This window comes from Salmo trutta, chromosome 28 (assembly GCF_901001165.1).
Source record: "Salmo trutta chromosome 28, fSalTru1.1, whole genome shotgun sequence".
Taxonomy (NCBI): domain Eukaryota; kingdom Metazoa; phylum Chordata; class Actinopteri; order Salmoniformes; family Salmonidae; genus Salmo; species Salmo trutta.
Genome location: NC_042984.1, coordinates 15403772 through 15416786, shown reverse-complemented (window position 1 = coordinate 15416786; position 13015 = coordinate 15403772). Strand labels below are relative to the sequence as shown.

The 13015-nt window shown below is 42.4% G+C and overlaps 1 protein-coding gene across 2 annotated transcripts; it reads left to right on the top strand.

Moving 5' to 3' along the window:
- Positions 1-262: 262 nt before the first annotated feature.
- Positions 263-10113, top strand: LOC115165597 (zinc finger protein 217). 2 transcript variants are annotated; one of them, XM_029718808.1, is made up of 6 exons: positions 263-495; positions 1858-3280; positions 4228-4353; positions 5189-7171; positions 7370-7481; positions 9851-10113. In XM_029718808.1, exons 2-5 carry the CDS (start codon positions 1987-1989, stop codon positions 7468-7470), a joined length of 3504 nt encoding a protein of 1167 aa, XP_029574668.1. In that variant the 5' UTR covers positions 263-495; positions 1858-1986; the 3' UTR covers positions 7471-7481; positions 9851-10113. The 2 variants fall into 2 exon arrangements, with proteins under 2 accessions (XP_029574668.1, XP_029574667.1); XM_029718807.1 differs by lacking the exon at positions 9851-10113 and having other exon boundaries at positions 7370-9269.
- The last annotated feature ends 2902 nt before the right edge of the window (positions 10114-13015 follow it).

The following is a 13015-nucleotide window of genomic DNA, read 5'->3' as shown; positions in this document are numbered from 1 at the left end:
GCCATTACAATGATTACATTTGGGCAGTCCACCTTGTTCTTGTGTTTTGTAATTGATCTACAGACGTTCTGTTACCTTGCTTTCATAAGAGATAAATATGTGTGTGCAATAGATACATATGTGTGTGCCCCACTATTGTTTATTATGTAATTATGTTACATTGTATTATACATTTTAATTTATATAATTATTTACTTCGTCAAAAGTTGCGATCACGTGACTGTTGTCCCTGTTTCGCTTTTGGGGCTGTAGTGCACGCGCTACTTCTGTCCCCGATTCGCTGAGAGCGCGCCTCACAATTCAACAGCTGCACATAGCGACTTGCAAACATTGAATAAGAACAATATGACCGACAATTGTAGGAAGGTGAACAGTTTTGGCTAGCTGCTATTATTCATGAATTTGCTAGTTTAGCGACAGGATGTAACACGCAGTTTATTTCACTTAGATATATAATTTCGATGAATTGAAAGTTTACCTGGAAAGCCTGAATTGGTAGGTATTGGTGAGTTATATAAAACGAGCGTTTTGATTGATTGCTAGCTAACTACATTAGCTAATGTTATTAAACTATTTCGCAAGATGAACTCAAATGATGTTTTATTTCCTACCTTTCAACCATTAACTATGTCTGAGTCCAGAAATTGTTAGCGATGTCTTTGTGCCTGTTAAATTAGGAATTTCCGTGCTTGGCTAGCTAGAAAGCTAATTTGCTGAATTTCGCAATGTTTGATAGACACGGGGACAGTAACTTCCTATCAGTGGTTAACTAGCTAACGTTAGTAGGATGTAGCAGAATGAGTTACAGAAGTGACTGTATTGAATTCTAACTATATTGAAATGAATCCAATAGAAAAGCACGATTTATTTTTGTGTGGGACATTAATAACTAGCTAGCTATGTAACTTTAAGACTTCACATATTAGCCATCTAATTTGGCATGCATTACAGATTCATAACCTTGGGATTAACTCGACGAGTGGCTCATTTGTCTTTTATCACGTTGCATGTGTTGGATAACAAATTGGTGACCTGTTTGCATAGCTGATTAAACCTCAGTCAAATAACGTAGCTACTTTACTATCTAGTTTTATGACAATCAGAAATATCTTATATCAAAATAGGTGGCTGACTGGGATGGGTCACAGAGAAGCCTAATATTTTAAGACTATATTATTTTCTCATCATGGTTGATGACACTTCCTTAGTCGACAACTTCCACTGATTGCCAACACAGGTCATCTTGTCTTGGCTTGTTGAACAAAGAATGAACACATTCTGCTAGGTCAGTATGGAAATGGAAACCAAAATAGTTAAACAAATATTTAATGATTTCATTTAAATTACAAGCTGTTTGTTGAGACTATCAAACTGTTTATGCAATGCCATAATTTTAATTAGGATGTATTCATGTATCAACTAGTATGTCCATTTATTCCACATTTTATCCAACTGCTAAAAAATATAACCACAAGCCAAGGCTTTGCATTAATGGCGAACTGTCAAATGATGTGTTAAATATGTAGCCATGTGCAATAAAATGATGCATTCTTCACAGTACTTCATACTAAGAGGAAATTAATCTCATATTCAGTTTCAATTTGAGGACTCAATTTCCTTGTTATTTGAGGTAGCTTGGTGCCTTTTAGCATTCATAGGCCTCACCTTGCCATAATGATAGGTCTGTGATCTCTGGGATCCTTAGGATGGCCCTACTCCATTGAAGTTGAAATGTAAAATGGTTAAGGGTAGGGGTTAGGATTTAGGGTAGGGATGTCCCAAGGATCCCTGGATAGCACTGATCCATGATGATACTACATTAGCCTAACTTTTTCCTTGTTATTTTGTGTTTTACAGGAATCTACGTATTAAGACCTAACTCCCCTGGATGAATCACTGACAATCTTCCACATTGATATTCAGAAATGTCATACAGTAACTCCTTAATACTTAAGTATATAGATCAATTGCACAACTTTTGAGGAAATGCCAACTCACCTGTTGTTGCCATATGTGGAAAGTCCAGATGGACTTGGACAAGACGTTCTAAATATTAGTAGTGCTAGCATGCCAGGGTCTGGCTCCAGCATGACTCCTCACAGTGCCACCATCACTAACAAAGCTGAGGCTCAGCCCGAGGGAAGCCTGCTGGAATCCCTGGACTGTATGTTTTGTGACCAGACCTTCACACACCAAGATGACCTGGGCCCACACGTCCTGACCCAGCACCCCACAACACTGTTCGAAACGGCAGTTCTGCGTGTGGAGGCAGAGTTCTTGATCCCAGGTGAGAGGGCCCGGTCCAAACCCAGGTTGCCATCTGTGAAGGAGGTGGTATTTAGTTGCGTTGTGTGTGATCAGGCCACAGAGGGTGCCAGCGAGCTGGAGAGCCACATGAGGACACACAAGGACTGTTTCACTTTTCACTGTAACCTTTGTGGCCGGCGGTTCAAGGAACCCTGGTTTCTCAGGAACCATATGAGGTTCCATAAGGCTAAAGCCCAGCAGAACCTGGATGGTCCAGTTATTATCAATGAAGTCATCCAAGACCAAAGCCCAGAGCCCGTAATCACCCCTTACAAAATGTGCTTTACATGTGGCTTCTTCTTCCCCGATAAAGACCATTTGGTGGAACACAGCAAAGTACATAGTAAAGAATTAGAGGCTGATGAAAACGGAGAGAAGGATAGACAGGAAGATCCCCTCAGTCAACAAGGTTTTTTACAGGTACTCAACCTTCGCCCCCTCTCTGAGGAAAGAAGTATACCAGAGAGATCTTCTAGGTGGATTGCCCAACTAGACCCTTTAAACACCTACCAAGCCTGGCAACTTGCCACCAAGGGAAAGATAGCAGTTTGTCCAAGTGTGGCTAAAGATGTAGGCCTAATCCAAGACCACAGCTCTAACAACGAGGACTCTGGCTCAGATAAAGAACTAACAAACATCTGGTCAGAAGGCCAAGAAGGTGACAACAATGGTGTTAAAGACAACTTGGGTAGAGAACTGAGATCCAGACAGACTGCTGGAGAGACCCCATCACCAGAACCTGATCAGAAGTCAAGTCGAAATGACAAGCCGACGCACTGTGAGGACTGTGGGAGGACGTTCAGGACGTACCACCAGCTTGTTCTCCACTCCAGGGTGCACAAGAGGGAGAGGGGTGAGGCGGGGAGCCCCACCGCCTTCATTGATGGCAAGCTCTCCAGAGCAGGGTTCCCCAAAGAAGAGGGATCTGAAGGCGGGTCAGAGGATGGAGTACCGGGAGATGCCTTCTATTCAGGTAAATACAGCAACTTAATGTTTAAGAAACATTTGTTTTCTATTGAAAGGTGGATTTACAGTTTTGGGGTAACATCTCACAGCAAGAACTGGCAACTCTGGTGCAGTCCATGAGGAGGAGATGCACTGCAGTACTTAATGCAGCTGGTGGCCACACCAGATACTGACTGTTACTTTTGATTTTGACCCCCCCCCCCCCCTTGTTCAGGGAAACATTATTCTATTTCTGTTAGTCACATGTCTGCAGAACTTGTTCAGTTTGTCTCAATTGTTGAATCTTGTTATGTTCATACAAATATTTACACATGTTACACATGTTAAGTTTGCTGAAAATAAACGCAGTTGACAGTGAGAGGACGTTTTTTTGTTGTTGCTGAGTTTATGTACTGGAGACATTGGACCTATTCTCATTTTGGAACGTCCAGATAATGGATGCTACGGTGAAGCGGCTCAGATTGGCCTGCACTCTCTGCCCACTCTCTCCCAAGGTCAAACCACAGTTGCCTGAATTACCTATACACCTACCTCTACCTGTGACGTGTGAAATTGATCAATTGGTAATTGAGCTTAGCTTGTTGAACAGTGTTGCTTTTCACTTGCACATGAGATTTTAGTTGTGAAGGTTGTGCCAAAGGTAGATAATTGTGTTGTTTTGCCAAATGTTTGTAAAATTGCAATCTCAATGTAAAGCAAAACATGTGCCAGTAGTATTGCCATTTGGTGTATGCTTCTGGTAAATGAGTTACAGGTTTGGTTATTGTGCCTCATGGGCCAGTTTTAGTGTGTAAATAATTGGGAAAAACCTGTAAATGGCCATTTTTGTTTTCAATGGTTCCCTCTACTGGTCATTTACAGGTTATGCAAATCCACTTGCTTCACACACGTTTTTGTAGGTAGACTATTTGATTTCTTCACATGACCAATCTCCTGTTTTTCTTTTCTCTACAGATAAAAATGAAGATGGATTTGATCAAATGAAGGTGAAACATCTTGTGTCCTCCAGGGAGTGTAGTTACTGTGGCAAGACATTCCGTTCCAGCTATTACCTCAACATTCACCTAAGGACCCATACAGGTAAACCTTATGTAATGCTGGGAAGCCTGATTTATGTTATTTTTAGTGCTACATGGATATTGATTACTGCATTGTTGGGTTTAGAGCTTGCAAGAATGGCATTTCACTGTACCTGTGCATGTGACATTGGAACTTGAAATAGGCTGCACCGTTGGGGAATGTAAGTTGAGATTTATAGCTGATATTTGGCTCTAAGGTTTAACATGAAGTTGGATTGGGTTTACTCTGAGTGCTACAGGTGTAACTGTACTGAACCGTTCGGTAATGGGACCTCGATTTGGTCCGCAGTGTGAACCCGAATGAATGCATTAAAAATGTAATAAACACTAGGCTTATAGGCTATTCCGATGCTGCGTTGTATGCCTGTTGAGTAAATCGCGTTGTAATAAAAATGACAATCTTAATTGCTGTATTTCAGGCTGTCCTTTTGAGGCACAACAGGGAACTAGTTCTGTTCTTTTGTAAGAAAACAGCATAGGCCGATACAATTTCTGAGCCATGTTTACATATTGATTTCATACACATGTTGCACTTTATTTTAGTGTTGTTGAGTAATCATTTAAGAAAATACTAAATGAGATGTTGGTATTCCTGCTTGTGCTCTCATCAGGCATTACATGATCAAAGATGGAATCAGGAATAAACAGAAATTAACTACAGTAACTGTTGGCGTTTCATTTTCCCGTTAACCGAACTGTGACCCCAAAACCGCAATACATACCAAACCGTTACACCCCTGTGTTCTGTATGTAGTACTTTCAGCATTTCATTCATCTGAAGACTGTATTTGCTGTTAGGATCATATTATGCTTATGCAATTCTATTTTTCTTTCAGGTGAAAAACCATACAAATGTATATACTGTGACTATGCTGCGGCCCGGAAAACCTCACTGAGATATCACTCTGATAGACGTCACAAGGACAAACCTTACACTGACATCCCCAATAAGCCTGTGATATCTGTGCCATCTCCCAGTGAGAAAGAATTCACCAGAAACAGAGAAGACAAACCGGTCCCCAACCGATCCAAACTGTGGCCAACTCCCAATGTCAGGCCTGCAACCAAACCTTGTGCAATTATGAAACCAGAGGATAGATTTAATAGCATCGGTGTCAAGATTGCCAGCCCACTTGCTCAAGTGAATGCGGAGTATGGGAAATTGCTTTCTACGGCTGCTTACTCTTCTTCTGCACACATAAAATGCCCCGTACCTGTTAACCTGAAGATGGAAGGACAGGAGACAAATCACCCCGTACCTGTTAACCTGAAGATGGAAGGACAGGAGACAAATCACCCCGTACCTGTTAACCTGAAGATGGAAGGACAGGAGACAAATCACCCCGTACCTGTTAACCTGAAGATGGAAGGACAGGAGACAAATCACCCCGTACCTGTTAACCTGAAGATGGAAGGACAGGAGACAAATCACCCCGTACCTGTTAACCTGAAGATGGAAGGACAGGAGACAAATCACCCCGTACCTGTTAACCTGAAGATGGAAGGACAGGAGACAAATCACCCCGTACCTGTTAACCTGAAGATGGAAGGACAGGAGACAAATCACCCCGTACCTGTTAACCTGAAGATGGAAGGACAGGAGACAAATCACACTTTACCTGTTAACTTGAAGATGGAAGGACTGGAGACAAAACACCCCGTACCTGTTAACCTGAAGATGGAAGGACAGGAGACAAATCACACTTTACCTGTTAACTTGAAGATGGAAGGACTGGAGACAAAACACCCCGTACCTGTTAACCTGAAGATGGAAGGACAGGAGACAAAACACCCCGTACCTGTTAACCTGAAGATGGAAGGAAAGGAAATAAATGACGAGGGCTTCAGCGCCCCATTAAATTTGTCCTTAAAAGTGTCACTTTCCATCTCCGCCACCCTAATACCAAGGAATGTGTTGATTTCCAACGCCTGTTTGTCCTGTGCCTTCAGCACTCTGTACCCAGAGGTCCTGCTCATGCACAAGAAGCTGCTTCACAAGGAGAAGTCTGACATAACTAAGAACAGAAGTCTAAAACTGAAGCGTTATACTGGCTGCCCCCCTGCCCTTGAGGGCAAAGATGTCACCCCGCTGCCTCCTGTAGATCGGAGACACCCTCGCCGGACCAAATCCCCAACCCCTCAACCTCCTGGAAAGACTCACCCCTCCAACCCTCCTCATGGGCGTAAATGGTCTCTCACCAATGACCCCCGGAAGGAGATGGGAGCCCCGGGCCTGGACAATCAGCGGTACAGGATGATGATGCCACCAACCACCAGCCAGGGCCAATCCAGGTTTACAGAGCCAGCAGAACAATCCAACACCAACGGTAGAAAATATAGCAGACCTGTAATGGAGAGACCGACGCCGAACCCATCGGACAGCAGAGTGGCAAGCGGCTTAAGAAGCGGCCCTGTGAGGAGCGGTAGTGTTGCAATCAGGCCCTCAGATGCTGCCAGGCTATGCCTCTCCAGCCGGTTTGGTAGTCTGCCCCCAATGGACTTTGGTGAACCTTCCAGTAAGAGGCAGAGATTCTCTGGGCTCCCCGGAAGGGAAACGGACACTGTTGATACTGGCTTTATGATGGAGGACAGGTACAACAGACTGCTGCCCTCAGGAAGGAATGGAGCCTCTCCCTCTCACAGGCCGCGGGCCTATGCCCCAGTCAAAGCGTCCAACCCTCCAGCCTCTGCCAGCAGCAGCAGTATGGAGACTGACTGGAATATGATCAACATCCTCCGTTCCTACATCCCCAGTGACCTGGCCTCCCTCTACCATCCCATGGCTAACCCCAGTCATGGTGTGCAGACAAACCCAAGAGGTATGAACTAAAAGCTTTATCTTATATATTTTCTACACATTTGAAATTAATTCATCCCATTTTCATGATGTTAGTGTAGTTGTAAATGTCGTGGGGTTCCATATTAGAGTTGGACAGATATATCATATTGCCATTATTACGGTTTGTATCAAACATACTTTGGGGTTACTCCTAAGATTGTCCTTCTCCTCTTCCTAGGGAGTAGGCCATTACTCTACCCAGCTAGTATGCTACAGAGGAGAGCCTATTCCAGACCCATCAGTAATGAATGCAGTGGACCCACTGACGAAAGGGCTTAACTGTTCTAATGGTAGGCTATTGTTCTGGTTGACTTCAACGGCCATGTTGTAAGTAACTTTGGCTGTCTTAAGTTTTGTGTTGAGATAAATAGTATACATTTGATAGCCTTCCGTAGGTTTGAAATACACTGAGAAGTTCATGCTACAGCCATCTTTTGAGAGCTTACCTGGAGGACAGGCCTGACCCATAGATGACCTATCCCAACTGATCTATACACATCTATCTAATACAACAGAGTTGCGGTTGTATGCATTGACAAATGACTGTTTGAATATCATATTGTTATGGTTGCACTAGATAAAACATGTATAAATGAGAAGTCGATCTAAAAAGAGGACGTTACCTTTTGTTTGTTAATACGCTGTTCTGTCTAATATGACATACAGTCAGCAATCAAAGGACCATGTTTTTGTCAAAGCACTGATGTTGGGTAGGGTTTTATCCGACTTACAGCTTGAGTTCTTAGTTTACAAAACAAAAGCTGTATGTTGACGTATCTTGCCTCAAACTCAATTTATAGACTGTTGACGCTCATAGTAGGCAGTTATTTTTCTCATGATATGAAGCTGCTGTAGCTATCATGTCTACTATTGAGCCAGTGCATTTTGGAGAGTTGGGAGCAACATGTCTGTGCCTATAAGTAGTAGTTATTCACTGGATAAACATGATCAGAGCCTGAAGCCAGGGATTCCTGCTTCTGGGTATTATGTGAAATGTACATAGAAAAGGCTGCTGGTTCTGTTCTGCCTATGGATTCCTCACAACCGACTATGCTGCAACAGTGGTAAAACATGGACCAAATATCAAGAGAATATCTGAGGGATTCTACTTTTTGTGTGCACAAATACTGTTCAGATGTTTATTTTTTTAAATCGACTGTTTTTCCATACTGTATTCAGGACTCTGTTCATGTTATGCAGGATCTTAAGATAGTCTTTTGCCTCAAGTTGGATTGTGTTAACTTGTCTGTCTGCTTTGTCACTGGTTTTTCTGAAGCTGTGGTCTACTACTTATTGATTCTGTATATAAGTCAGGGAGAGCAGAGTGAAAGCCTTACTGCTGGAATAGCTCAACATTGTACACTGAAAAAACAATTGTCTCAGGTTTCAGAATTAAATTTGAGCTCTGATATGATTCTACTTCATTTATGCATTAACTGTTACAAATTAATGCACATGGTGTAGGAAGCGTTCTGATATTTTCAAGCAATTTGGGCACACCAGACTTATGTTATTTCATATTTTTGCTGTTATAATTTTGAAGGTTATTTATTTCTGTACAGTTTTGTTTTCTACGTGTGTGTGTGTGTGTGTGTGTGTGTGTGTGTGTGTGTGTGTGTGTGTGTGCAATGTAAAAAGTGAAATATCTTTCAAGAGTTGTATGACTCACCATGAGTCAATGACATTTGGGGCATAGATGAGTAGTGTTATAATATTTGTTTGTGCTGTTTTGAAAATGTCTACAGGTATCTTTCCAAGTCTTACTATAGGCATACCACCTTCCTGTTTATATAACCTTGAAACAACTTTTGAGACTTTTTTTCGTCGCTGGAAATGAACAATTTCAGATTTCTCCTTTCCAGCTTTCATAAGCATGGGGTTATTAAGTTATCATTAAATCTAAGTTTGGTTTATGTATTAGCCTAGGTAATTATTGTGACGGATACTGGACTTAACCTGATTAGTTGAATTTACTCCGATTTGCGATGCTATGTCTGCCTATGCTGCTCTACAGTACTTTATACAGTGATTTCACCCAGTGTGGTTTACGTTCGCCTAATAAATGATAGCCATGTCAATACATGCATTCATTTTTTTCTTCAGTTTTCAGTTGTCTATGTTGTGATCTCATTGTTTGGTCTTTTGACTTAGATCAAGTGTAATTGTTGTCTTGAGTAGAGGGACCCAATAAACATTCACACTCAGACCTTCAGTCTGCAGAAATGAAAAATGTTGGTTAAATGTCACTGCAATTTGATGTAAAAATCATTTGACATTTTTGAAAATGTGTATCATTTTTGTAATTGTTTACATGAGCATAGTGTTTTAATTTGTCATTAATTTTACATTGTGTACAGTGTTGAGAAATTGCCATATCTTCTGTGACATCTTAGTCCATGTACAGGTAACTGCCAAAACAATGGAAACACTTGAGTAAACGAGGGATACAAAGTATATTGAAAGTGAGTGCTTCCACATAGGTGTTGCTTCTGAGTTAAGTACGCAATTAACATACTATGATTAGTGTAATTATTTTTGCTACCATGCCTATGCCCTCATAGGATGAAAATGCCCCCATCCACAGGGGAAGAGTGGTCACTAAAGGGTTTGATGAGCATAACAACTATGTAAACCATATACCATGGCTCTCTGTCACCAGATCTCAACCTAAATTAACACTTAGGGGACAGGAGCGATGCCTGAGACTGCTTTTTCCACCACCCTCAACAAAACACCAAATTATGGAATGGTGTTACATCCTGACAGAGTTGTAGACACTTGTAGAATTTATTCCAAAGTGCATTGAAGCTGTTCTGGCTCAATGCCCTGTTAAGGCATGCGCAGACCAGTTGGCTGGTGTGTTTGCGGACCGATTCAATCGCTCCCTATCCCAGACTGCTGTCCCCACATGCTTCAAGATGGCCACCATTGTTCCTGTACCCAAGAAGGCAAAGATAACTGAACTAAATGACTACCGCCCTGTAGCACTCACTTCTGTCATCATGAAGTGCTTTGAGAAACTAGTCAAGGATCATATCACCACCTTATCGGCCACCCTAGACCCACTTCTTCAGTTTGCATTCCGCCCCAACAGGTCCACAGACAATGGAATTGCCATCACGCTGCACTCTGCCCTATTCCATCTGGACAAGAGGAATACCTATGTAAGAATGCTGTTCATTGACTACAGCTCAGCATTCAACACCATAGTACCCTCCAAGCTCCTCCAAGCTGGAGGCCCTGGGTCTCAACCCCACCCTGTGCAATTGGGTCTTGGGTCCTGGACTTTCTGACGGGCCGCCCCCAGGTGGTGAAGGTAGGAAACAACATCTTCGCTGACCCTCAACACTGGGGCCCCACAAGGGTGCGTGCTCAGCCCCCTCCTGTACGCCCTGTTCACCCATGACTACGTGGCCATGCACGCCTCCAACTCAATCGTCAAGTTTGCAGACGACACAACTGTAGTGGGCTTGATTACCAACAACGACGAGACAGCCTACAGGGAGGTGGTGAGGGCACTCGGGAGTGTGGTGTCAGGAAAACGACCGCTCACTCACTGTCAACAAAACAAAGGAGAAGATCGTGAACTTCAGGAAACAGCAGAGGGAGCACCCCCCTATCCACATCGAAGGGACAGCAGTGGAGAAGGTGGAAAGTTTTAAGTTCCTCGGCGTACACGTCACAGACAAACTGAAATGGTCCACTCACACAGACAGTGTGGAGGCAAAATAAATTTGGTTTGTCACCCAAAACCCTGACAAACTTTTACAGATGCACAATCGAGAGCATCGTGTCGGGCTGTATCACAGCCTGGTACGGCAATTGCACCGCCCTCAAGCGCAACGCTCTCCAGAGGGTGGTGTGGTCTGCACAACGCATCATCGGGGGCAAACTACCTGCCCTCCATGACACCTACATCACCCGATGTCACAGGAAGGCCATCAGACTGCTAAACAGTAATCACTAGTCACTTTAAACAATGCCACTTGAATAATGTTTACATATCTTGCATTACTAATATGTACTGTATTTTATACCATCTATTGCACCATGCCTATGCTGCTCGGCCATCGCTCATCCATATATTTATATGTACATATTCTCATTCACCCCTTTTAGATTTGTGTGTATTAGGTAGTTGTTGGGCAATTGTTAGATTACTTGTAAGATATTACTGCACTGTCGGGACTAGAAGCACAAGCATTTCACTACACTCGCATTAACATCTGCTACCCATGTGTATATGACCAATAAAATATGATTTGATTGTATGTTGGTGTTTTCTTTATTTTGGCAGTTATCTGTACTTTGGTTCGTTCATTGTCTGGATAATGTCTTAACTGCAAGTAAACGCCAGAGGGCAGTGTATACAAACTCAAGAGTGCAGCAACACGGAGGTAGGTGGTGTTTCTGTGCTGTGTGGATGCTGTACATTCACATTCTCAATCAATGATTTTGATAGACTGGTGCAGCTAAGCATTCCTGCACATCTTTGATTTGTGTTTGTGTTGATGCAGGGTGGCATGTTTTGGGTAATAAAAGGGTCATGAAGTATTTTGGCCATCAGTAAATGTAAACAGTGTATACAATTGTGTAGATTGGTGGTGTATTCCTATGTTAAGGTGGTTGTACATTGTATACCGTCAATGGGTTGTGTCCTTTAGATTGAGAAACCATACAGTAGCACACCATTGTTGACTGTCCCTGGCCTAGCATCAGAATCATGAGAGCAAAGGAAGAGAGACTGACAAAGCGTATCAAAATTGTGCATTCTGTCAACACTAAATTACAAGGGACAGTCTCCACCACATTGAACACTTTAAACAGATTTATTTTATTTTTGAGTACACCACATCTGTTTGCTGTTTGTTCCCCAGAGCCAGTGTGCTGTAATCTATTGCATTAGTTCACATTAGTGCATAATATCGCCCATGGGCCTTGGTAATCATAAACGCAAAATGAGCATTTCACTAAGCATCACCCTCAGATCCCTCACACTGTGGAGAACCAAGTACAGAGAGAGGAAGAGGACGGAAAAAGACTTCATCTGATGACACGCTTCCTGTTCCGAATCCTCCAACTCCACACTGATACTCTTGTAAATATGTTTCACTTTTCAAAACTCGCTTAAGGGTATCATGTAAAAAAAAAAAGTAAAGTCACAGTAACAAGCAAATATATAGGACCGCTTTGTATTTTTCTGTCTGTTTGCGACCATTATATTGTTTCCGCATAGTTCAAGGGAGTTCAAGAAGCATGTTAATTTTGTTGATTTAAAATATATATTTTTTTACATACACAGTTACACAGCTAACATTCAACAAAACTACCACATCACCTTGTTTGAGCTTGTTAATGTAGCCAGAAAGCAGGTGATCCTCCTGACCATTTGACATATCATCAGATCATTGTCATTCAATTTATGACATTGCTACATCATTTTGATCTCTAAAAGCCATTGCCTGTTCTATGATGGATTTTAGATATACCCCTTTTCCTAACAAGGTCTGATAACTGTGAGACTGGAGACTACTGTGTGCCAGGGCTGGTTCCCCTGAGATTGTTAGACCAATATCTACTGGGGCTGTCATATTCACAAGAGCCCTTTCTTTTGCTGATACAGGGATCTGGTGCAGAGCTTCCTATGTAACCTACCACATAATGGATGGTATACCGAGTACTATAGTGAAAGCGGTAACACCAGCATCTGTATGTGGCGTGGCTCAGTTGGTAGAGCATGGTGTTTGCAACGCCAGGGTTGTGGGTTTGATTCCCACGGGGGACCAGTATGGAGAAAATAATGTATGAAATGTATGCATTCACT

What these genes read in the sequence shown, in the direction of transcription:
- LOC115165597 (XM_029718808.1), top strand. Translation starts at nt 1,987, where the DNA reads ATGCCAACTCACCTGTTGTTGCCATATGTGGAAAGTCCAGATGGACTT. An exon ending in GGGAGATGCCTTCTATTCAG is followed by an intron (nt 3,281 to 4,227) that starts GTAAATACAGCA and finishes TTTTCTCTACAG; the next exon opens with ATAAAAATGAAGATGGATTT. An exon ending in TCACCTAAGGACCCATACAG is followed by an intron (nt 4,354 to 5,188) that starts GTAAACCTTATG and finishes TTTTTCTTTCAG; the next exon opens with GTGAAAAACCATACAAATGT.